Source organism: Panthera uncia (assembly GCF_023721935.1).
Source record: "Panthera uncia isolate 11264 chromosome A1 unlocalized genomic scaffold, Puncia_PCG_1.0 HiC_scaffold_17, whole genome shotgun sequence".
In the NCBI taxonomy this organism is placed as follows: domain Eukaryota; kingdom Metazoa; phylum Chordata; class Mammalia; order Carnivora; family Felidae; genus Panthera; species Panthera uncia.
Window position 1 is genome coordinate 141,041,747 of NW_026057577.1, and position 26,920 is coordinate 141,068,666.

Here is a 26,920-nt window from a genome sequence, read left to right on the forward strand (position 1 = left end):
TTTGGTATTCTTCACTATCAACACAGGATCTTTCAGAGTTCTCTTTAGAAATGAGCAAAGAGATGTCAAAGGATCCCTTAAAATATACTAATTATGACCAGAATTGGAAAATGCACATACATACATTTTGCATATTTTTTGGAAACAATTATCTGAAGTAATTCGAAAGCACAGTCAGTTCCCTGTCTGAATGCAGAACTTACCAGTGCATGAAAGGGCTGTCTGTACATTCAACAAAACATATTTGGAAGCTCGGTTATAACAATCCCTGCACAGAGAAACAGTGACACAGCCCACTTCAAAAGAGCTTTGGAAAGCAGAAGCGTGACTCTGGACCTCCGCATGGCTGAGGCCCAGTCCAGCAGCCTGCCAGGGAGGACCGTGACAAGAAGCCCTCCACACGCAGACATCTCGCTGCTCGGGGCCTCCGGGTGCCGGGATGGAAGGACTCACGGCAGAGGCCAGAGCTCCAACACCAGTCACGTCACAGACTCGGTGCCCCTGAGCCACAGGCTGCAGACATTACTGCTTTACGGATGGATGAGGGGGCATAATGTCCTGATGAGGATGCTATTAACAACAATAAAAAGTAAGGGCAGAAACTCTTGGAGGCAAGAGGAGCCTAAGCAGACAGGACAGCCACATGCAATGCGGCATCCTGGAGGCGGCGCTAGAAACAGGGGGAAACTCAGGGAATCTGAACAAAGGAAAGGCTTCAGTTCACAGCAGCAGCTCAATATCCGACAACTGTAACAAACCTGCCATAGTAATAAAGAGTAAGCATAAGGGAAGCCGGGGACAGGGTATGGGAACTCTCCCCATCATTTTCACAACTTTTCGGTAGACCTAAAACTTGTCTAAAAAATAAAGTATATTTAAAAAATACACGTGGTTAGCAATCCCCATCAAAATAACACCAGCATTCTTCACAAAGCTAGAACAAATAATTCTAAATTTGTATGGAACCACAAAAGATCCTGAATAGCCAAAGTAATGTTGAAAAAGAAAACCAAAGCTGGAGGCATCACAATCCCAGACTTCAAGCTATACTATAAAGCTGTAATCATCAAGACAGTATGGTACTGGCACAAGAACAGACACTCAGATCAATGGAACAGAGTAGAGAACCCAGAAATGGACCCACAAACGTATGGCCGACTAATCTTTGACAAAACAGGAAAGAATATCCAATGGAATAAAGACAATCTCTTCAGCAAGTGGTGCTGGGAAAACTGGACAGCCACATGCAGAAAATTGAACCTGGACTACTTTTCTTACATCACACACAAAAATAAACTCAAAATGGATGAAAGACCTAAATGTAAGACAGGAAGTCATCGAAATCCTAGAGAAGACAGCAAGCAAAAACCTCTTTGACCTCAGCCACAGCAACTTCTTACTCAACACATCTCCGGAGGCAAGGGAAACAAAAGCAAAAATGAACTATTGGGACCTCATCAAAATAAAAAGCTTCTTTCTGCACAGCAAAGGAAACAATCAGCAAAACTAAAAGGCAATCAACAGGATGGGAGAAGATATTTGCAAACGACATATCAGATAAAGGCTTAGTATCCAAAATCTATAGAGAATTTACCAAACTCAACACCCAAAAATCAAATAATCCAGTGAAGAAATGGGCAAAAGACATGATATGGACACTTCTCCAAAGAAGACATCCAGACGGCCAACCGACACATGAAAAAATGCTCAACATCACTCATCATCAGGGAAATACAAATCAAAACCACAATGAGGTATCACCTCACACCTGTCAGAGTGGCTAACATTAACAACTCAGGCAACAACAGATGTTGGCGAGGATGCGGAGAAAGAGGATGTCTTTTGCATTGTTGGTGGCAATGCAAGCTGGTGCAGCCACTCTGGAAAACAGTATGGAGGGTCCTCAAAAAACTAAAAATAGAACTACCCTATGTCCCAGCAATTGCACTGCTAGGTATTTATCCAAAGGATACAGGTGTGCTGTTTCAAATGGGCACATGCACCCCCAATGTTTATAGCAGCACTATCAACAATAGCCAAAATATGGAAAGAGCCCAAATGTCCACCGAGAGATGAATGGATAAAGAAGATGTGGTATATATATATACACATACATATACAATGGAGTATTACTCGGCAATCAAAAAGAATGAAATCTTGCCATTTGCAACTACGTGGGTGGAACTGGAGGGTATTATGCTAAGCAAAATTAGTCAAAGACATCCTATGACTTCACTCATGTGAGGAATTTAAGATACAAAACAGATGAACACAAGGGAAGGGAAGCAAAAATAATATAAAAACAGGGAGGGGGACAAAACATAAAAGACTCTAAATATAGAGAACAGAAGGTTGTTGGAGGGGTTGTGTGTGTGTGGGGGGGATGGGCTAAATGGGTAAGGGGCATTAAGGAATCTACTCCTGAAATCACTGTTGCACTATATGCTAACTAACTTGGATATAAACTTAAAAAATAAATAGAAAACAAAGAAAAAAATTCATCAACAGGAAATTAAATAAACTGTGGTTTTTTAGTACAACAAAATATCATGTAGATATTAATAACCCCCCCAAAAAAATATATGTTTATGTAGTTGACCCTTGAACAACGCATGTTTGAACTGCATGGGTCCAAAGGTACATGAGTTTTTTTTTTTCTGATAAATACAGTACTGCAAATATACCTTCCTTATGATTTTATTAACATTTTCTTTTCTAGCTTACTTTAGCATAAGACTATGGTACAGAACACACACAACATACAAAATATGTTAATTGACTATTTATGTGATCAATCAGTAAGGCTTCCTGCCCGCAGTAGGGCTATTCGTGAAGTTTTGGGAAGTCAAAAGTTATATGTGTAATTTCAACTGCACGGAGGGCTGGGAACCCTCGCCCCATGTTGTTCAAGGTTCAGCTGCATGTGTGTATATGTATGCAACACATACACACATAAATAGCACATTTTCTTAAAAATTTTTAATGTTGTTTTTGAGAGAGAGAAACACAGAGTATGGTGGGGGAGGCGAAGAGAGGGAGGGAGACACAGAGTCTGAAGCAGGCTCTAGGCTTCAGCTGTCAGCACAAAGCTCGACGTGAGGCTCGGATTCACAAACTGTGAGATCATGACCTGAGCAGAAGTTGGATGCTTAACCAACTGAGTCACCCAGGCGCTGCATGCATAGCAGCTTTTTTTAAAAAAGCTTTCACCTGTTGGGGCACCTGGGTGGTTCAGTCGGTTAAGCATCTGACTCTAGGTTTTGGCCCAGGCCATGACCTCACAGTTCATGAGACTGAGTTCCACGTCAGGCTCTGCCCTGAAGGTGCAGAGCCTGCTTGGGATTCTCCCTCTCTCCCTCTCTCTCTCTCTCTGCTCTTCCCTTCCCCACTTGCACACACTCTCTCTCAAAAATAAACATAAAAAAAAAAAGTTTTCACCTGTGAAACAATTCTTGAGCAGTTTCTACAATGACCTCACCCAGACGTCTTCTTGTGAGAGGCTGGCTCGGGGCCACTCGGTGCAGCCCGTGGGCACAGAGCAAGCTCTCCCTGCGAAGCTAACAGCATCAAGAGCCCCTGCTACAGAGGATCCCACACGCTGCCTACGAAGGTTCTCTGACCATCGGAGGCTCAATGTGAGGTGACTTTTCTGGGGATGATGGCTTCGTGGAGACCTCTGCTGCCCCCCACGGAGCCTCACCCGGGAGTGGCTCTGCATCTCTGAGCAGAGGATGACGGGGCTTCAGCACTGAAAGAAGCCAACAGAGGATCATGCTTAGGCTGCGCACACACTTTTTTTAGGTGCTAAATCCCTATTTTCTATTGTCACCACAGCCATGAAGTCGCTTACGTCGCATGTGTGATAGGAGGATCCAGACGTGATACTGCCTCCCACCACAGAACATTTTGTTTCTGAAGGCTTTTCCACCTCTTTTCCAGCAGGGAAGGATATCTGAGACAATGACCGCCACAAACGAACAAGCACACGTTTTAATTTTGAAGGACACTGAAGAGCATTTACTCAGCCCCACTTCTCACTTCACACTTGAGGAAATGAGCCCACACGACGGATTCCGTGGCTTTCCCTCAGGCCCCAGGAGGCGCTGGTGGAACCAGGGTCAGCACGCAGGGTCTCTGACACCCACGGCCTTCCCGCGGCCGGGACACACCCCGGACCCGCGTGCCACAGAAGAAAACAGATTTCCAGCGCGCTGACGGGCATACTGACCGCACACGCTGACCTCAGAGCCGCCGGCCCAGGCGCAGCAAGCCCCACCACGAGGACGGCAAGCACGCGAGGCGCAAAGGGGAAGTAACTTGCCCAAGTGAGTCAGGAGGGCCAGGATTGTACAGACAACAAATGCCCCGGCCAGGGTTCCTCTTGCAAGGGGAAATTCAGAACTTCAATTTCTGCTCAAGGGGAGGTGGTGTCAGGGAGATGTTTTAGAGCCTGAAGAGGCCAGACCGCTCCTCCCTTCTGCCTGCCATCCTGTCTCCGAGGGCATCTCTCTGTGGGTCCGGTCCTTCCTCGGAGAGGTGGGCCACCATTCCCCGTGCTGAGGATTAGAGGAGACGGTGTAAGGGCTGGGCCAGGGTGAGGGCTGATCGGTTTCCTCTTTTCTGGAGAAGTAAATTAAAATTGCATAAGTGCTGGGACTCAGGAAACACTGCAGGGCAGTTCAGACCTTCTTTTCCCTACAGACCCTTGACTGCAACAGTCTGGGACTACCAGAAGATGGCCAGAGGCGACATTTACATAGAATCCAGTGAAAAAGATGGGTTTTCTTGATCTCATTTCAAGGAATAAACACTTCTATTCCATTCCTTTTGTTTTAAAAAACAACAAAGTATGCATATGGAAAACTCTCGAGGTCTTTTATAATAATGTGACAAACGAGAATGATGAGCCAGTACATCTACAATCCATACTAAAAACCCCAGTGTCCTTAATTGTTTAATCGGCCCATTAAGTCCCGGGAATCAAAGCACAGGACACAAGCCTGCCCCCCACCCGGCCAAACAGGTGATACGGAGCTGAAATGCACTACAACACGATCAAACTCATAACGCTAAGAGCAGCACCGAAAAAGTCTATATGCCATATATTTAGGTACAGCAAAAAAGCGAGTACTAACTGCTATCTACACGTGCTAGCGTTTTACCAGAGAAACAATTCTGTGGGGAGCAGAAAAGGGGAAGGTTCTAGGCAAGGAACTGACACATATGAGCACCTGCTGAGTGCCAGGCATATTGTTTATGCAGTCTTATCCCAGCTACCTGGTGAAGGTAGCGATTAGGAATTGTTTTACAGGTAGGAAAACTGAGGCTTGGGTAGATTGAGGAACTTGCCCATGGTCATGAAAGCAGTGGAGGCATTAATAAAGCTAAGAAGTGTTTTTAAAAGGTACATTGGAGATCTTGTAAGCACATGCCAACCTGAAGGAAACCCCTGATAGTAGACACCAGCCCTAAATTCTCCACTACTAATTTATTTTAAAAGAGAAAACACTACATCTTATGTTTCAAAACAATCACACAGCAAGATGGCAGCCTCGTGTACAGGAGCAAGCATCCACTAACTGTAGCCAATCAGAAATTTAGGGCATATGCTAAAGATGTGGAAGCATTCTGTGTATTCACATGCTAAGGACCAGGTATCCGCAAAAGAGGACCATGAGTTCAGAAGCGACCAGGGAATCGGGAGAATGCACCTGATAATCTGCAGAAAATCTTGCCCAAATATAATGTCTCCTGCTTTCCTAAATGCCACACTTCCTGATCCTGGAAGATGAGATGATTCCACGGCACATATAAAGTTGTTGACAGAATCAGCTTCATGGAGAACACGATCACGACAGGCTACACCTTCGGAAGGCGATCTGAATCTCGGGAGGTAAGCACACGGGAGGGAAGGCAGTGTAAGCTCGCAGGACAGACACCCGTGGGAAGACGCCGTGCCAGAGATTTACTAATCGCATCCAAGACATCTGTGCTCCCCCAACCGGCTTCTTCCTTGAACCAGAGTTTTCTGGGCTTGACTGGCTGTTGTAATCACAGCTTCTGAAATCTAAAAAGGCATGCTAACTTGAATACCCACTTAGAAGGTAAAAGAGAAAACGCCTGCCAAAGAGCATCTCCCTTTGCACAGTCATCTTCAGAGAGCTTCGTGTGGAAAGCGTGGATTTCTTCTTTAAAGCTCCTGCGTGAAGACGAGCTGCGACGTGCTGCACGCGCCACCCTGGAAATGCGTCGGCAAGAAGAAATACCTACTCACGATCGCTGTACAACACGGAGGAGGAGTGGATCTTCACATCAGTAGAGAGGAGGTTCCAGCCTCTGCCAGAGTGCTGGCAAAACTGATCCACGTGCCTCCTGCTGTGACTCTGGTGCCTGAAACAAAGCCCCAGCCGGGGGCTCCCGCTGGGAGCCTGATGCCTGAAGACGCTGTGCCAGGCTGTGCAACCCGTTTCCACCAAGCTAATCCGACCCTCCTCTCGGGTTCCTCCTTCCCGGAACACCAGAATTGTTCTCCATAATAAATCTATGTTTAGTACGTTTTAAATGAATTCAACCGTACGACTTTCACCACTTCCTTTTCGGGTCTTGTTACGTTACTTCATTGTATGCCTCAAGTCAGTGTTTTGAAGAAGTTGACTGTACGAAAAGTGTATTACATAAATTGCTAATTCTAGAGCTCTAAAGACCATTTAGAATTCATCCCACAAAGGACCCTTCAAAACACGACCCTAAGAACAACGTAGTCAACCTTGAACAAGTACAGAGCAAGTGCAAAAAGGAAGTCTCTTCTCCCTAAACCCCCCCGAATGGTTTTACTTTTGTGAAAATGTTCCAGAAAATGAAACATGGCCCCTTATTAAACACTAACAATACCTCTGCTCCCATATTTAAGGTGCCTCCAAAGGCCATCCTGCCCCCAAAATACATAAATATAAAAATAAAAATAAAAATATAAATATAAATATAAACTTTGGTCTCTGCCGTGATCGCTTCTGTTGTAATTTGTTTGGACAGAAATCCGTCAAAGAGGGGAGGGCAGAGAAGAAAAGGTGGTAGAGCTCCCTCCAGGGGCCTCACTCCCAGTGCTGCAGCAAGACCGAGGAGGTAGTTCCTTGGGAAGAGCCAGAAAGCCTCAATGAATGAAGCTACACACACAACATGTAGTTCTGCCTCGATACCAAGGCCACCGTCTGTGTGTGTCCAGACCAAATCCACTGCACACGGTCTTAACAAAGCCAGGCTCCTTATGGAGCTGTCTCGCAGCCAAGAGGTCTTCTGGCTTCAAGTACTAGTAAAAAGCAATATTTATTAACCACGGCGCAGGGGCCAGAAAAAGAAGTCCACCCTGTATCTCCAGATCTTATGCACCCCCCTCCCCATTTTATTTGTGGCCAGTTCTTAATCACACGGGGCCGTCCCTCTACCTACATGGCCTGATGATGTACTCAGAGGCAGAGCAAACTGCTTTTAGAGCTACTCTGAAATGGTTCACGGGGTTTCCTCTGAAATTTATCATGTCTCTACGCACATGGCTGCCACGCCCCGGACCCTCGACCTCCACTACCATCTCCCTAGAGCCCATGACGGAACGAGAAGTTGCCACACATTTGTGGACACGACAGACCAGAGATCTCCCTCTAAAGTGAGTGGAGGGGAATTACATAAATGGCGGGGTCCCAGTTCCTGGTCAACCACGACAGCCTGCTGAATGCCCGCTCTGAGCAGCAGCACCCGTGCATGCAGTTTTATCAGGGACAGGTAGGGCTGGGCTGCAGGAGGCCTCGGGAGACAAGCAGGCACAGCAAAGTGGCACAACACACTTCTAAAGCCACCTGGTAGCTAAAAAATACAGAAGAATCAAGTGATGTTCTTCAAGAGAGGGGAGGGCCTATAAATATTCAGGGCCAGAAAGAACTAAAAGAGGGAGAAGTTGGAGATGCCAGGAAAAGAGGTCGTAATTGAAGGGCCCATGTAATGGCAGTGGGTGGAGACAGTAGAGAGCGGACACACGGGGACATGGCCATGTTCAGGGTGGAGCTCAGAGCCTGCACCCAGCGGCGGGTGCGCAAGAGAGAGAGGCCCACAGACGGAAGAGGTCGACAGTCTGCACACGGCTCCCCAAGCCCCAGCCCAGCCTCCAACCTTGCTGGCCACATGGTGGTGCTGCTCAATAGTCCCACCTACCTGATGTCCCCCATGACTGCTTCTAGTATCTTCTCCTTCTGTCACCAAGCTGAATTTTACAAACTGCAGGTGTCTGCTTAGACATCAACAACTGCCAGGGAAAGGCCTCTGACAGGTGGCCATGCCTATTCAGAAGGACCTGCTCTGGCCTGCTGCTACCCACCCTCTGTCCCCCACACCCTGTGGCTGTCAGAGTGCCCGACGCATGACCAGTGGCCCTCCAGAGGGAGGGAGAGTGGTTGCAGATGTTTGCAAAGTGAACAAAAGTATATTTAAGGCTTCTTTTGAAACAGAGCTCAGATCTGGGGTTGTTAAGCACTTTCAGTGTAAGGGGAACTGGGTAGGGCACCCCTTAGAGTCCCAGGGACAATGAGCAGTGATAAGGAAGGAATGGGACTCAGCTGGGTAGAGGCAGGAGCCTCTCTCTGAGGAGTAAAAAGCAGACCACAGCTAAGGTGCTACTTTAGCCCTTGGCTTGCCCTAGAAACCTTTGGGCAGAAACGTTCTCTACAAAGGAAGTCTGCTCACTCTTGCTGCCCCCTGAGAACCTGTGTTCACAACTCTGATGGTGACCTTAGACCCAAGGAAATGAGTTTTCCATGAAAACTAGAGTAACGTCAGCCATACAAGAGACTTGTGTAATTTACAATGGAAGGCGGCACAGGAACTGGAGGGAGAAGGGTTGATGGGGTGCCGGTCACACGAGAACATTCGGTGGACCATTGTTGTCCCCGTCAGAGCAAGCTCGGGACAGCCCAGCCTGCCATCACGGGTGACCATACTATTTGGGAGTTGGGGGGGGGGGTTCCCCATCTCCAGAGCCTGGCTGTTGGTAGTTCTGCCTCCAACTTTCTTTGGGGCCCCAAGTCTCCACTCATATGACACAACCTTCCTATCCATCCCCAAACCACGTCGGCCACGGCAGTAGCTTATCTCACAGAAAACATGAAGGGGAGATAAAAGCACATTTTCCACATTTCTTCTGCTGTTAAGACGAAGGCGAAATATTTTCCAACAGGCATGAGGTAGGGACACCACAAACAAAACAGACAAGAAAAACGCTCCAAAGGTGCCTCTTGGTTGTGGCAAGGCTGCTGGACACACAATCTCCTCTGGCTCATTTCTTGAGATGAGGAAAGCAGAAATGTTGGGATTGGCACTTTTATTTCCTATGTGAGGATGTGTAAAGAAGGTAACTTGTTAAAGGCATTTTCACTGAACAAGACTTAAGTGCAGACTGTTTTGTTATCCTGTAACTCAGTCCCAGATTCAGTTTCCCAAATGAGTATGGACCCAAACCCTCTGTCGTGCAAAACCTGTGGACACACGGCCACAGTTTACCCCTACTGTGACTTACAGAAGAGACCATGCTGCTGGACGTATACTGACACTCTTCCTTTTATAAGGGAAGAATCTCTTCCTTTCTAATAATGTTTTCAGGCTTTCCAGCCTATTTGCATAATATTAATATCCCTAAATCAGTTTTATTTTGGTTAATATTTGCCTGGCAGACCTTTCTCTAACAGGTTATATACTTCCAAATTTCCTGGGTATTTATGCACTAGGTGTGCCCTCTGAAAAAAACATATAGCAAGATTTTTAAGAAATAATCAATCTTTTGTCTCTTAACAAAAGTAAAATGGTAAAATCTATTTTGCATTTACTGTAATTACCGATACTTATGAACAAGTTACTACATCTTATTTTGCGATTTCAATGGTGATTTTTGTTTTCCTTGTTTCTTTTGTTTCCACCAGACCCATACGCGTGAATTTTTCTTTTTTTTCAGCCAGTTTTCTGTATTTCCTTCCCTCCTACGCTTACTAGGAAGTGATGCTTTCCATCCCTATGCTGTCAGTGGCTACTGCACACTTGAGTTTACAAGTGTCAGGTAAGCAGAAGGTCCTGCCACCCTCGGAACCTTCCATCTCCCATGTTAGAGTGTTCTGACACATTAGTCCCACTCTGCTTTTAACAGTCCCCAAACCCACTATCTGCTGTCTACATGGTCAATCCTTTGATTTACAAATACATTTACCAATTTCTATGCTCATTCTTGATCCTAGTCCTTTCTTTTCATACTTCCCTTTTTATTCATTTAACTAACTCATTCAGTACCTATCTGCTGATCACCTAAGTATGCCAGGCATTGCCCTGGGTTGCAGTCATAGAGAAGTGAACAAAACAAAGTCCCTGTTCTCGCGGTGTCCGTGTTACAGTGGGTACTTGTGTTACTAACACTAAACTGTATGCTTTAGTTCTTCTGGTTAAGTATTGGAGTAGCAAACTCTCTCACTCTCGGTCTACACTTTATCCTCATCATTGAATGACAGTTCAGCTGGATCTGGAATTCCAGACTATTCTACCAACTTCCAGAACCTGTGGTTGCTGGTGAAAAGTCGGCTGTCTTTCTAACAGCCCTTCTCACTGGGGTTCTTTGGTCATTTCTCTCTTCTTGATTTTACACTTTGTCTTCGATGTTCCTCAGTTTTGCCACAACGTGCTTCGGTTTGGACATGTCTTACTAGATGACTTCTTTTTAAAGTAACTTTCCCCACACCTCCTTATAACTTCCATTTAATATGGAACAGACACACACACACGTCACGTTATTACAATTTCTCCCTCCTTCACTCTGCTTGCAAAAAAAAAAAAAAAAAATCCAAAAAAAACACATTTACCAAGTAATAAGTCGTAGGAGTGCCCTGGCCTGGGTGCTTTATATGATGCTACCACATACATACCTGACTTCCTCTCTAGAAGCCTTTACTGTGCCTACTTTCCAGATAAGGAAGTTAATCTTAGAAATGTAAAGAGATTTTTCCAAGTGACACAGCTAGTGAGCATTATAACCAATGCTCCAACTCCACAAATCCCCTGCTCTAAACACACTCCACACCCTGCCGCCTGTTTCTAAACACACACATTGAAGAGAAGTGGATAAGCAGCAAGAAATGCTGGCCCATCGTTACAGAACTGTTACTGCCTGATTATACACTGAAATTTCACAAGCTGTCAATAGACACTGGTACAATGAATACGTCAAAAACATCCGGGACGTCACTTATGACACATCCTTCTGCATAGGCAAGGACAACCTCACCCTCAGATCTGAGCATCACCTCTTCTGAATCACCTTTCAACATATCTAGCCAAGGCTAACTTATCTTGGATATGGTTAAAACTAATTCAAAACCGAGCTCATAGGTATTTAGGGGAGGAACTAATGAAAGCCATTGTTTTACCTGGGCTACTTCTTCAAAATCTTCATGGCGTTTCTGCAAAGCTCTGGCCCGATGAAGTGATTTCCCCACACCCGTATGTTTGCTGAGAAACGCTTCTCCATGGTTCTCAATCCAGTCCAGCACCTACAATAAAAGACAGGTACATGTGCCATAAAAACAATGTTCTGCCCTGTTTGATGGTTAGGACTATCCACTGAAGATACACTCTGTTGTCAAAACTATAACAAGACACAAAGGAGAGGGAAAAAACTAGAAGCAGTTGGACACTAACACATCTGATCAGTTTTCCCACCATGATTTTCAACAGCTCTTACTGTAAAACCGTTAAGTCTGTCTCTGTATAAACATTACGTGCCATAATGATTAAATCTCACCTCATTTTATGCATGACAGAGCCTCCAAAACTGAGTAGGTTTTGGATAAGATAGTGGTTATCAAGCCACAGACAACCAGTTTAGCTTAACATTTTTACAAGGCTCAAAGCTTCACAACTCAGGCAATTCAAATTTAACTACAGAGTTAATGTTTTTCTGTCTCTTCTTTAGAACCCTGAAAACACAGAAGTAAAACCTAAGAAAACAAAACACTTAAATGCCTCTGTCCCCATCTTTGAGGATAATTTATTCTGTAAACTACTAAGCTGTTGGGAAAGCTAAACACTCCATGAATTTAATTACTTAAAAGTTCTTGCAAGTTGACATCCACTATATAAAGAAAGGGAGTACAAGGTAGGCAGTGTGACATGATGTTTTCAAGTTCAGAGTTGGCCTAGAGCATAGTTCATTGGTTCCCATACTTGAAAAACCACAAAGAAACCTGACAATATCTAAAAAACAAAATCTAAAAAAATACTTACACTACCATCAAATGTACACTTTGCCTCATTTTTTTTAGTTTATTTATTTATTTGGGGGGACGGGGCAGAAGGGAGAGGGAAAGAATCTCAAGCAGACTCCACATTTGTCAGAGCAGAGCTCAACACAGGGCTCAAGCTCACAAACCGTGAGATCATGACCTGAACCAAAATCAAGAGTTGGAGGCTTAACCGACTGAGCCACCCAGGCGCCCACTCCTGCTTCGCCTCTTTCTGATGGAGAAAAGATAACTAGCAAAAAATAGGTCAGTGACATCTTTCACTAAAAACTACAACTTTAGGTACAAGATATTTAAATATTTGAATACATTTGTTAACGTACTGCTGAAGGCCACTCCCCATACTTCACATTTAGTAACTATGGTAACCAAGAATATGGATCAAAACTATCTGTGACTGAAGAACCAACTGGGAAATGTACCGCCAGAACAGTGGTCTGGAGGAAAACCTAGAAGCAGACTAGTCATGGCACTAATGGCAAAATAAAAGGGGCCTTAACTTGGGCTTCATTGCTATGAAAAGGGTCCCTTGCCCTTTGCTACCTGCACTAGAGATCAGCTGTGCAGACAGATCTCTTAAAAAAAAAAAAAAAAAAAAAAAAAAGAGGCAGCTGGTAAGGGCCAGTTGTGCAGGGACAACTGGACCTATTACCCATTGCTCCAAATCTGTGACCCTCAGAAGCCAAGGGTCTGACTGAGGGCCCTTTCTGCATAGAGTTTAGCAAAGTTAGTAGCACGTGAACATAAAATAGCTTGCAAACCTGAATAACTCACCGGCAGCCCTCTTACGTACCCTATAAGATGAGCAGACGTGTATGTACGTGGAGGAGGTGGGGCGAGGCACAGAGGCCAAGCCTTCCAGCAAGTGCTAAAGCTACACATTTACCTTATTACTACAGCTCATTTCTGAGCTCTTTCGTCAACACCACCAATCTGCTAGTCACCTGGGGTCACACTATCAGAGCAATTCTTAGTGGATCTACATGTACTCTGTTACCTCACTCCCAGTCCTCCTGAAAGCTCTCGATTCTACCCTTCATTTCTAGCCCCGGCTGCACACCTGGGGTCTAGCTGTGTATTGTTGGGAAAGTTCTCTATCGTTTCTGGACAAGAAGCTTCCCCAGTGCTCAGTGCTGATAATAATGGGGAGTTGTGAGTATTCAGCGAGATCTCCGTTAAGCACACCAGTACCAACGTGGTGAACATACAGCACGCGTGACATCCGCACCCTTAAACCACATGGGGCTCAGACTCACAACCAGGAGATCAAGAGTCAAACGCTCTACCGACTGAGTCAGCCAAGTGCCCCTATCCATTGTTTTTTAATTAGTGCGCTTAACACATTATTTTCCTTTCTTGAGACAAAAGAGAGAAAACACATGTAAGTACTACCATTAGTAAGTAGTGCCACATTCACGCCTGACTTCAAGGAAGACATAAGCCGCTGAGTTGTTTACATGAGTCTCTTAATATATATTATCAAACACAGATCCACTCCCAAGAAATGTCCACTGACAACTTCAAGACATTTTAGCCTCAAAGGATGGAATATGCCTCCGGGCAGGAAGCCAAAACCACGCAGAAGACAAGGATCAAATATTTTAAGCTTGAAAAGAACTCAAAGAAATGTAAGTAATACCTATGCTATAGCCAATCTGCCTATCAGATCTGTATGAAGGGCTAAGAGAGTTTTCTTTTTAGCTACAGTATATTCCTTATATTCTTCACCTTTACTGTTAAAAGAAAATTTGAGGGGTGCCTGGGTGGCTCTGTCGGTTAAGCATCCGACTTCGGCTCAGGTCATGATCTCACGGTTGGTGAGTTCGAGCCCTGCATCGGGCTCTGTGCTGACAGCTTGGAGCCTGGAACCTGCTTCGGATTCTGTGACTCCCTCGCTCTCTGCCCCTCCCCCACACTCTGTCTCTCTCAAATGTTAAAAAAATTAAAGAAAAAAAAGAAAGAAAATTTGAGCCACTAGTAAGCAGCAACCTGATTACTGGTAACTCAATACAGATTTGAAATAAAGGCACAATTTCAAAAAGTAAAAGGTAAACATTATTTGGTAGAAAGGGCTGAGGAAGCAAAATACAGAATTTTAAAAATATAAAAATTTGTTTTTTAAGCCTAAGAAAAGTCAGGAAGCATAACCAACCAACTCAGGGTTACAATTTTTCTTTTATTAGTGGTTCTTTTAGACAGAATTGTAAATACCAGGTGAAGATATATTTCCAACAAACATGAAAGTAATTCAAAGAAGGTGTACAAATGCCAAGCACTTAAAAAAAGAAAAAGTGGCAGACACTTGTGAAATCCAGCTGGTGTTCGAAACCAAATTCCCCCACAAGGCTTTGGCTTCTTTTAGAAGTTGGAGAACATTTCCCAGGTTGCCAAGGAATCCTGAATCAATACACGTGTCCAAAGAGCATTTCAAAGACATGCTTGTGGAATCTCTTCCATTTAAAACACAAAAATATTTGCAAATCAGGGTTTCATCAACTTAGTCCAGCCAGCCGCCTCCCTGACCTGAGCTATGGCCGGCAGCTGTCATTTGTCTTGTGACCCCAACCCTAGAAATCCCTCAAACCCCGGCCCAGGCTTTGCTGCTCTGTGGCTAGACTGCAGGAAAAGGACCCAAGTGACGCCTTCCCACAGTCTACCTGGTCCCTGGGCAGGATAACAAAGCTGGGAGGCCAACGCACCTTGCTCTCGGCTCAGAGGATGTGGTGCGAGCTCATTCCTTTGTACATCGGTGCCCTCTAATGGACACGGTGACAGCCCCAATGTCAAGGTCACTCCGAAGTGAGCCACCAACACAACACAGATAAGATCTCAGCATCCAAGTCAAAACGTCAGATGTGGAGGAAACCTGACAGATTGTGTAGCTTAACTCCCTGTTTGTAATTACAGAATAGATCATGATGACAGCAAGTATGATTCTGTTCACTTTTTAATCATTATATCGCGGTTGAAAACCTGCTGTTGCAGCACGCATTGACCTATGTGGACCCTAAGCCATCAATCCACACGGTGAGCTGGGGTAGGGGAGGCACATCATATCCCCATTTCACAGATGAAGACACAGGACCAAGGACCCTCAACTACCAGGTGGAGCCAATCTGGGGACTCAGACCCAGGAAGTCTGAACCGAGGGTCCAATCCCTTAACCTCTGGTCTATATGCCTCTTGAGTTGGCTCAGGTGTAAGACAGGTGGCACAATGAGGTCTGGAAAGAAAGAACTGTTTTTGTTGGCGAATGGCAGCAGGGAGGCTCCTGGGCAAATGACCTCTGATGAAATGATAGTGTTATAATGGACAACAAACAGTGCCAACCCTCAGTCAAAGGTCATGGGAACTGGCCACTGGCACCTATCCCCCAACTCACATGGCAGAGTTCTGGCCATTTTGTACAACATGTGATTTTCTGTGATGAGCCCCCACTACCTAATATTCGCAGTTTCACGGTTTACTATTTTTTTTATTATTACTATTAGAGACAGAGAGAGTGAGCGTGCAAGTGCGAGGGGAGGAGCGGCACAGAGAGAAGGAGAGAGAATCCCAAGTGGGTTCCATGCTTAGTGCGGAGACCGATGCGGGACTTGATCCCATGACCCTGAGATCATGACCTGAGTCAAAATCAAGATTCAGACGCTCAACTGACAGAGCCATCCAGATGTCCCATGGATTGCTATTTCTAATAATGACTGCTTTTTTTTTTTTTTTAACAATTTGTGAATAAACACTACACTCTCACCAGAGGAAACTGATTCTCATAAACCTAGGTCTCAACAACAGGCAATATGAAGACCAATGTGAAGACATTTTTCCTTTAAAATGCATAAGTGTTTATTTTAAATACTGACTGGAGTAGCCTTCTAACATGACCACACATCACGTCACTGCCACCAGTATCATTTATTGAGAGATTATTCCATGCTAAGCTTGGGTAATACATGCAGGTCCATAATCCCTTATACACACACACACACACACACACACACGCAAAGGTTAAAGAGCTCTGAAATTCTAAATTTTTTTTCAAACGTTGGTCCCAAAAATTCATTTGGCATTAAGACCTCAGTCCCTGCAGTGAGTCCTTGTACATTTGGCTGCAGAAATCTCCATGCTTTTACTTCAGATTACAGGGGGGCAGCCCAGACCCCATCGGAGTGTCCTGTATCACGCAGTGTATGCACTCTGTCCTCTTCCTCAAGTTTAAAAAATTCTTAACCCCAAACACATCTATCCCCAAGGGCTACAAATGTAGAGACTGGATTTTTATTATTGGCCCTCTTCAACAAGAAATGGGGGCTCAGAGAAGCGAAGTGACTTGCCCAAGAAAGAAGACCTAGAAAACAGATTCAGACACAGTTCTTTACAGCCCCTAACTGAGGCTCTGACCCGTCATTACATTATGTTACATCACGGTTTGTAGACACTGCATGAACACTGAAAAGTATTTCTAAAATCAGAGTTCCAACTCTCGGCTGGCTGTGAAAACTAGAGAAGACCTCAGACGTAAAACAACCAGGAACACATGAAGCCAGTCTAGTTTTACTAGGAACCTGGGATCCAAAGAGTAGTCCCAGGTATCTGGGAAAGTATCCAGATACCTGTCAATTCCAGCTACCATTGGGAAGAGACATAATCGGTGAAGAAATGTTTTCTGTCATAATAATGAGAACTCCTTCTAAGTCACACTTATTCAGTTTACAAAACACAAATACACGAAGCAAGTAAAAAACCAAGGTAGTTCTAAAATACTCTCAATGTGTGTGTGTGTGTGTGTGTGTGTGTGTGTGTGTATAATCTTGATATAAATATGCAGATATAGATGATCAGATTTTTCAAGTGGCAAAATATTAATTTCCTCCCTGCCCATCCCACATTCCCTATAAAACCAAAATTATCCCAGTTCCATTTAGTTATTTCCTTCTTCAACCACTGTTGGTTTTCATTTAAACCACGGAGGATGCCAATCTAGAAACAGACATACTGTGTTTCTAGTGTTGGGTGTTGTTTTTTTTTTTCAGTGTTATTTTAAAATAAGTGCTCCTAAAACAATTATTTAGATCAGACCTTTCTTGATGGTCAAATCCATGGTATTTTAATGATTATAACAAAGACTGGCCGATTAAGCAACGTCATTGCAAATCTGCTAAACATAGGCAGGAGACAGAAAAGGAGGCGTTCCCTTAGAGGATGCTTTTAAGAAAGCCTGGTGTTTAGCATCACTGTGAGGACATCCAATATAATATTATTAATGAAACTTACCCACAAAGTGAAATCACAAATGAAGGAATACTCTGAGTTTACATTATTGAATTTCACATCCTCATCCTCTTAGTCTGCCAGGTACTGTTTTTCCTGAAGCTCAGAGCACCCTGTACCTGGAATCAGTATCTTAGTCATGTTCTTCCCTTTCCAGCAGAGGCCAGGCCAGCTGACCACCTGCTCGGGCAGGAACAGGATTAGAACAGACAAGCCGGGCAGCCATGAGGAGCTGGGCTCAAGACTGCTAGAAGCAGTAGGTGCAGACGGGCTCTCTCCCCTGCCCTCTCCCTCCCCATTTATCCACTCCCAAGGGGACTAACCAAACTCCTCACAGTGGTGGGCAACCGCAGCTTCTAGAAAGCCCTTCCCCAGCCTGAAAAGCCCCCCTTAGACAGTCCTCCTTAAGTAACACGTCAATGTAATTTTACTCTTTGATTTGCTCAGAAGGGAACCATCCTCCTCAGGTCAAGAGCAGTGAAGCAGTTAAAACACCACTGGGCTCCCTGGAGCTTTGGTCAAGTCACTGGACTTTTTTAAGGCTCAGTTTTATTACCTGGAAAATAAGGAGCTTGGCCTGACAGGATCACAAGGGCTTCTGGCTCTAAATTGTATGATGTGCGTGGCACAACTCCCACAGTGACATGAGAGACACAAGTCAACACGCATCTCTGGGCTTTTGAGGACTGAGGGAAGAGGGGGAACTTTTTAGGTCCAGTATTCACAGCTACCTGACAATAATCATGGTTCTCCCATTTCTTTATTTCTCTCCACTGGAGCCAAGAACTGTTCCTTCATTCACTGCATTTCAAAATTACAATTAAGTTTGCTCTAAAAAGCTATACGATTGTTCTTAATATGGAAAGATCTTCAAAAAATATGATTTCTAGAGGCATCTGGGTGGGGTGGCTCGGTCAATTAAGGGTCTGACTCTAGGCTTTGGCTCAGGTCATGATCTCACATCTTGAGAGTTCAAGCCCCACACTGACTGAGTTCTATGCTGACAGCATGGAGCCTGCTTGGGATTCATTCATTCATTCATTCTCTCTCTCTCTCAAAATAAACTTTAAAAATATATATATGGTTTCTATAACATTCCAAAATATACTATAAGCCTAAGGCTCACTTGGAAAAATAAGTCATTTAAATAAACAAAAAACCTCAGCAAGCTACACAAATATACAGCAAATATTACAGCAAATACAGAACCAAAATGCCCTGTGTTGCAAGAGCTACTTTTGCTTAACCAATCTAAGAGCATATGGTAGGTCAGGAACATGTGCTCCATGTACACTTCCTTGGCTACAAGGGAACATGGGTGAAATCAATGGAGGTCCCACAAAGGGTGTGGTGGGGATGAAAGAGCTAAGTGTGAGACCTGAAACCATAAAAATCCTAGAAGACAACATAGGCAGTAATGTCTGTAACACTGGCCACGGCAACATTCTTCTAGCTATATCTCCTGAGGCAAGGAAAATAAAAGCAAAAATAAACTATTGGGACTACACCAAAATAAAAAGCTTGTGCTCAGTGAAGGAAACAATCAGCAGCACTAAAAGGCAACCTATGGAATGAGAGAAGATATTTGCAAATGACATACCCAACAAAGGGTCAGTATCCAAAATATATAGAGAACTTAGACAATTCAACACCCAAAAACCAAATAATCCAACTAGAAATGGGCAAAAGATATGAACAGACATACAGATGGCTGACAGACACATGAAAAGATACTCAACGTCACGCATCATCAGGGAAATGCAAATCAAAACTACAATGAGATATGACCTCACACAGGTCAGAATGACTAAAATAAAAAACACAAAAAAACAGTAAGTGTTGGCAAAGATGTGGAGAAAAAGAAACTCTTTTGCACTACTGGTGGGAATGCAAACTGGTGCAGCTACTGTGGAAAACAGTATGGAGGTTCCTCAAAAAGTTAAAAATGGGACTACCCTACGATCCAGTAATTGCAGTACTGGGTTATTTACTCTAACAATACAAAAACACTAATTCAAAGGGATATATACACCCCTATGTTTATTGCAGCATTATTTATAATAGCCAAACTATGGAAGCAGCCAAGTGTCCATTGATAAACAAAGAAGAGGTGGCATATACAATGGAATATTATCCAACCATAAGAAAGAATGAAATCTTGCCATTTGCCACAAGATGGATACAGCTACAGAGTAAAATGGTAAGCAAAGAAAGTCAGAGAAAGACAAGTACCATATGATTTCACTCATACATGGAATTAAAGAAACAAATGAGCAGAGGGAAAAAGGGGGGGGGGGGGGGGGGAAGGGAAACCAAAAAAAAACTTTTAACTATAGAGAACAAACTGATGGTTACCTGACCGCAGGGGTTGGGGGGGACGGGTGAAACAGGAGAAGGGGATTAAGGAGTGCACTTAGCACGATGAGCGCTAGGTAATGTAAAGAATTGTTGAATGACTATATTGTATACCTGAAACTAACATGACACTGTTAACTATACTGGAATTAAAATTTTTTAAAAATTTTTTTAAAAAAGGAGTGGACAGAATTTTAAACTTTTATGTCATTTACCAACCCATCTATCTTCTAAAAATATATAAATCACCAATTCTCATGGTTATTACCCTACTTTTAATTACATAAGTACATGAAATCTCTTAAAGGAAACAGGCTGAGGAAGGCAAGGAAGGAGGAAGGAAGGTGGTAGGTAGGTTATTATTCATATAAATAGTCTCGCTTTGGATATTCCCATCAAAGTCCAACCAAACCATCAGTCTGTCAACACTGGCTAATCCTTTTATCTTGCCCATTCTTTGGAAATGAATATAAAATAGTCCAAAGTTATCCCCCCCCACCCAAATCTTCCTATGTCCAGATCTTAATCTCTGACACTAAAGTAATTATGTATAGCTTAATAACTTATGCCTAGTTATTGAACTATAAAATGCACAAACATACACATGTTTGCATGCATGCAACAGACCCTGTCCAGCTAATCCCTGGGCACTTTCCCCTCCGGGACCCTGGCAATGTGGCTGGCACTGGATAAAAGGAAGTCTCAAGGCGCCTAGGGTTTCCTGGTTCTGCCTGCTCCTGAGTGCATGAGCCCTCAAGGGCTTGATGACCTCTGCTCCCTTCTCACTTCTGATTTACCCCAGGCCCCTGGGCTCCTGGAGTCTTGTATTATATCTGCTTTGGGGAGAGAGATCCACCCATTCCCCACCTTTTAACTTCCACCATTGAGCTTTCAAGCTCCTTCCAAGCTTGCTTACTAAGATTCCTCTCAAGGTCAAGTCTCTCCAGTGTTCACCATGACAAAAGGTAATAAAGCTGGCTTTAAACCCACCAGGAAGATCAGCATCAGGCTCTATCTGTCCCCAGCTGGCTCCCGGTCCCTAACCAAACACTTACCCTCCAGTACTCCCTAATTCCAATGGAGAAACTCTCAGAAAAGATGGCAATCCTCTAACCATGCTTATCAGGAGCCACAATCAAAACTGGGAGCGTGGGAACATAAACAGAGGAGAATATTAAATAGCTGGGGCTATACAATGATTCTGGTGAGTGGGATGAGAAAAACCGAGCCTCCTGACTTAAATTAATGAGCAAAGGACAATGAGATTCAGAAACCTTCACTTAAAAGCTAGGTCCACCGGGGCCGCCTGGGTGGCTCAGTCGGTTGGGCATCCAACTTCGGCTCAGGTCATGATCTCGCGGTCCGTGAGTTCGAGCCCCGTGTCGGGCTTTGCGCTGACAGCTCAGAGCCTGGAGCCTGTTTCAGATTCTGTGTCTCCCTCTCTCTCTGACCTTCCCCCATTCATACTCTGTCTCTCTCTGTCTCAAAAATGAATAAATGTTAAAAACATTAAAAAAAAAAAAAAAGCTAGGTCCACCATAGGTGATGCCAACCAAGAACTCCTAAGTCAAGCTTCACGATAAGATGGCTTCTACTGGCAGAAGGATAGCAGCCAAGGACCCAAGGCAAACCAGTAAAATAGCTTCTCTGCAGACCTGAAACCTCTTTCTTTGTCTTTATGGCATGTCCTGATTTCCCCACCTTGCTGCATTCAAGATCCCCATTTTGCATTCAAGTGGCCAAAATCTTTACCAGAGACCTCACCACATTAGCAGAATTCCCATGTACTTCCTCAGCCACTCCCAAGTTCTCACTATCAAGCAAAGCTCCTGCTCCTTCAAGCAGATCTCCTGGTTAGATCACTTGATTCCAATATAAGGCCAATCCTCACCCGTTCCAGAATAAATGAACAAACATTTAACCCCAAAGAATCTTTAATTAGCAAAACTGGGTAATTCCTTAAGTTTCTTCATCTGCCCACTCATTCACTCATTCGACAAATACCAAACTGTATCCCAGACACTTAGGAAACACCAGTGAATAAAATGCAGATCGCTGGCCCATGGACTTTACACTTCGGCTTGCTGGGAGTTCTCCGTGACTTGCTTGGATGTCCACAATAGGACCTACCCTGTCCCTCAACCGGAGTCTCGCTCCCTCCAACTTGCTCACCACACTGCAACCAGGCCGATCTTTCTAACACATGCAGGATCATGTCATCCACCCCCCACAGCCCACAGCATCAAGTTCAAGTGCACAGCACATGGGCCCTTTCTGCTGTGAACTCAGTGAAGGGGGGAGAGCATTAGCTCAACAGGTGGCTGTGAGCAGTAAGAGGGGAAAGACACACAGGTGTCCCTCGCGTAAGCCTCACGGCCACTCACAAGTCACTTCAGGCCCTGGCATCAATTTACAGCAGTCAGCCAAGGTCCACTGTATCCCTTCACCGGCGTCCCACAGCTTACAGAAACAAGTCCCACGCTGTCATCATGAGGTCACCTTTCCAGCACCTGCCCCTTCTCACACCTCCACACCGCTCCACTCCACCCACACCCGGCTGCTCTCTGCACAGGCCATGCCCTTCTACATCTCTGATCTCACCGCAGTTCCCGCTGCCCAACCCTCAGCCTACGGACTTTCTAACCCATCCTTCAAGGATCAGCTCAAACCCCACCTCTCCCGTGAAGACCGTCATGGTACCCAGGCAACGGTTACTCGCATCTCTATTACAGGACTCTTCATCTTCCCTCTATGCCGGACCCTTGACGTTTGAGACAGACATGGCCAAAGCTCCCTGGAACCCCCACATCTGCACGAATCATTAAAGCATAGACACTCACCCTTAAAATGCAAGTGCAAGGCAGGCAGATAACATGCATGAGGGTGGCTAGCTGCATTTACTCCCCACTCCAGCTAACACTTTCGCAGGCAGGACTCACATTTACGCCTTAGCAAAATTACACCTGACGATAACCAGACACACGACACTAAATCTGAGCACGCTATGATATGATTTATCAGGCTACCAAATGGTCGGCTCTCACTGGACTACGATTCCTCAAGAAAAGGAGCTTCAACCCAACCAGCAGTTACCTCTGTATCTCTGAGTGTCACATGTTAGATTAAGAGATTTTGAAAAGAAGAATGAAATGCGGATGACAAGAATCCAGAAGAGACTAGATTTGCTTCATCGCTTTCTCAGAATATTCACTAATGGCCCCACATCAACCTGCAGGGAGTTCTTCCAAGAAATAACTCAGAGGGGGTAATGCTCACACACAGAAAGGGCTACTGACCACGTGGACAGGGGCAGGCAGTTTTTTAGGAGATGTCTCCACCTCAGGGGCCTCTTTGGGGAGGACAGCCTGCTTCAGGAAAGTTCTGGGCCCATTCACCTCATCCAACTTGTTGGAGTCGCTAAATGGCACCAATCCAAAAGGCAGGCGGGGTGACAGTGAGCAGGACAAGGAGGCTGAGAGCACACCACATCCTTCCACAAGCAACATCCCATTTGAACAAACACAGCAAAAACGACCTTGTTTAGAGCAAACTAAAGCGTACCTGACCCTTAAGAACACTGGTCAGCAGTAACACAACCATCCATCAACCAACCATCCTGACTGTCACTCTAATGGGAAACGTGAGGTGACAGAATACATGTGTTACTTGATCATCGTGAAATGTGGCCGAGTACTGATTTCATTTTTCATTTAATTTTTAGAGAGATTGAGAGAGTGTGAGTGGGGGACAGGGGCAGCGGGAAAAGGAAAGAGAGAGAGAGAGAACCTTAAGCAGGCTCCCTACTCAGTGATGTGGGGCCTGATGTGAGGCTGGATACCCTGGGATCGTGACCTGAGCCAAAATCAAGAGCCAGACGCTCGACCAACTGAGCCACCCAGGTGCCCCTTCTTTTATTTTTAGGTTAATAATGACAAAGGTTTCCCCCTGTCAGCAGCTAGCATGTGCATCTGACCTCAACCCCAGGCCTCTCCTCCATTCTCTGACTGGACAAGTGGTGGGGGCCAGGCTACGGTAGCTTCACCTCCCCGCACCTTGGCGCCTGGGTACCTGAAACACCTTCCATACAGGAATTACCCAATTCCCTTGGCTTATTACAAAAACAGCTAGCCACTGTCCCAAAATTATTCATGTTTTAAAGACCAAACTCCCCATGCCCACTGTCCCCCTGCCCTTCCTTGAGAACACGCTGTTGACAGTCTGGTTTCTGTTTCAAATATTTTCCAAACTCTTTCAGAGGGTTGTTGTAGAGGATTGTTTCCATAAAAAGACAGCATCATTCCACACCTATTGTGCAGTTAGTTGCTCTTTTTATCTCTCAGCAGTATTTACAGATGCTTTTTCATCACTCAAAACAACCAGGCAAAAACCACTTGTGGTATCTAACTGGCTTATGCTTTTACGGATTTCGTTTTTCATCTTTACACATTTACCTTCTGCTGACAACGTCTTCTAAAGGACTACTATTTTTTTCCCATTTATTCTCAGCTTACCTCTCCTACTGTTTGCTCAATATAGCAACAATGTCCACGTGTTGTAACTGCTGGAATTTCAGAAACACATTTCTGGTTCTGACATCATACAACTCCTTCCAGGTAAAAGTGCTTGCTTTGCTTAATCTTATCAACTCTACTTCGTGCTCCACAAGTCAAGCCTACACAGCAATTTCCTGTTTGCATAACAAGTCCAGACCATTCCAGATCATTTTATCAAAAGAACGTTTCCCTTAAAGAGCAATTATCTATTTTCTATGGAACGCTAATAGGACCACATATGCCTTATGTGTATTGCAAAACACTTTCCCCTGCTGACATCCAACCCAATCTACTGACGCTGGAGAAAAAAAATCTAGCTTAAAGAACTGGTCTCATAATTATCATAATTACCTTTCTACATAGAAGATTTAATGTTTGCTGTTTTCAGATTCAAGGGCATCAGGTACTTGGTGCCGAATCAGACGGCTACACTCCTCAGCCTCTTCCCAAAGGGGCCTCCCAAATCCCCCACCATAAACCGTCCAGGGGCCTATTCTCAGGTGCCTGGTGCCCCACGGAGCCACCAGAGCTGGGGATGACGCGGGAGGGAGAGCCCCTGGGGCTGCTTCAGGGAAGGTATGTTGGTCCATGGATGGGTAACGAATACCTGATCCAAGGGACAGAGAGGTGAGTGGGGAAAATCCTTTAATGATTACAGTTAAACTATTAACATTTCACGGTAGGTGAATGTTTTTAAACAATTAGGAGAAGCTAATATTTATGCTTTGACCACAGCACCTCAGTTCGCACAAATAAGTCCCTGACATTGACTCCTCCCTATTCACTCCTTGCTCTAAATTCTTTCCCCGGCAATTATCCTCTTTGATTAAAATAACACTGGCAAGAAGCATGAATAACATCAAAGTGATCGTTTCTGAGACTTGGTATATGCAATCTTCACGGAACTCAAAACCCATAAGTGGAATCAAAGCGTTGTATGTGAAAATTTTCAATTATAGAGCAATTGAAAGTATTCTGAACTCACCAGACTCACAAGACATGAAGAACGATGGTCAATAAAACATGGAGAATCTACGTGTTCATGAGAACACAGCACGACTTTCCACAACCTCAGCCCACTGGCCTTCGGACGACGCTTGGGAAGAGCGAAATCTGAGCCTGTATGTGTCTGAGCAACGCTCCCGGGGGCCCAGGGAAGAGAGGGAGGTTTTGCTCCAGACCCATCGCTGTGGCATCACACCAACTCCGCTGAATGCCACAGGCTTCCTCGCGTGCCTCCGAAGTCCTCACCCCCCCCGTGTCCACACCTCATCCACACCCTGGCTTCCCTCTGTTTTAGGGCAAGGACGCAGCGTTTATCTTGTTCGTCTCTAAAGCCGTATCATATTTTATATGCTACCACAGCTTTAACTCTCAAAACCCTGGAAGCAGCACAATCCTCTTTACTTCACAACAAGGGCACAACCAGTGTGGGGACTAGACTTACTGTTATTTTTGTAACAATAACAACAAAAAAGGTGAAAACTGCTTAGAAATTAACAGTCCTAAAACTCCACTTTCCCTCAACTAGACAACTATTTATTGAGCACATACTGTGTACCTTGGAGCGCACCATCTACCAAGCGGGAAGAGAGGCACCGTTAGCTTTCTGCCTAGGTTATCAGAGAGCGGACAAATCCTCAACCGTGCCGGCATCCGGGGGTAAGCGCCACCGGCATTACTCTCACAAATAAAAGGAACTGGAAATGACCTGTTTCGAGAACACCCGTGGGAGTCTCCAGCCGAGGCCCCGCCCCACCTCGCACGTTCTGCGGACGTCAGACGGTGGCTGGCAGAAGCCCGAGCGAGCCTTCTCAAAACCACGGCCGCTCGTGGGGAGAAAAGCGGCGGTGTGCACCCTTTTCCTTCCACCCTGTCAGCACGGACACGCCCAGCAGGACGTGCACTCGCGGGGACTCCCCCACGTGTCCCCCCACGCGGAAGAGCACGACCTGAAACTGACCTGCTGCACGTCCTGCTGGAAGACACACAGCTGCAGCCGCTGGTGGAGCCGGACCTTGCGGTGCTGCCAGATGTTTTCGAGCTGCCGCTGGTGGTGCAGCACCTCGTGGATGACGTCGAGGACGTGGTGCACCGCCTTGGAGTAGTTGGCGGAGGCCGTCAGGGAGTCGGAGCTGCCGGGAGTCAGCGGCCGCTGGAGCTTGTCGAGGAGCGACTTCCCGTCCTGGCTCACCTGCCCACGAAACACACGGGCGATTATCCGAGGTTCGCGGCTTTCCCCAGGCCGCGAGCCCAGCCCCGTCCCGGGTGCGGGTGCGGACACCCTCGCGTACACTCACACGCAAAGGTAGACCGTCGTGTTACTCACTGGCGTGTTTTGTACAGAACAAAATAAAATTTAAAGTAAATCCATCAGTCCTGCAACGATGATGCTGCAGGACCAAACGTGGTAGAACACGGACT

At 45.1% G+C, this 26,920-nt stretch overlaps 1 protein-coding gene across 2 annotated transcripts in view; it reads right to left on the bottom strand.

Annotated features, from left to right (window-relative positions):
- TRIO (trio Rho guanine nucleotide exchange factor) overlaps positions 1–26,920 on the bottom strand; it is a 353,639-nt gene that overhangs the window by 158,260 nt on the left and 168,459 nt on the right. For both annotated transcript variants that reach the window (XM_049648759.1, XM_049648761.1), the window contains exons 9-10: positions 26,460–26,690; positions 11,448–11,570 (exon numbers count right to left, since the gene is read on the bottom strand). In XM_049648759.1, coding sequence (XP_049504716.1) covers positions 11,448–11,570; positions 26,460–26,690 — 354 coding nt within the window. The remainder of the gene's footprint in view (positions 1–11,447; positions 11,571–26,459; positions 26,691–26,920) is intronic.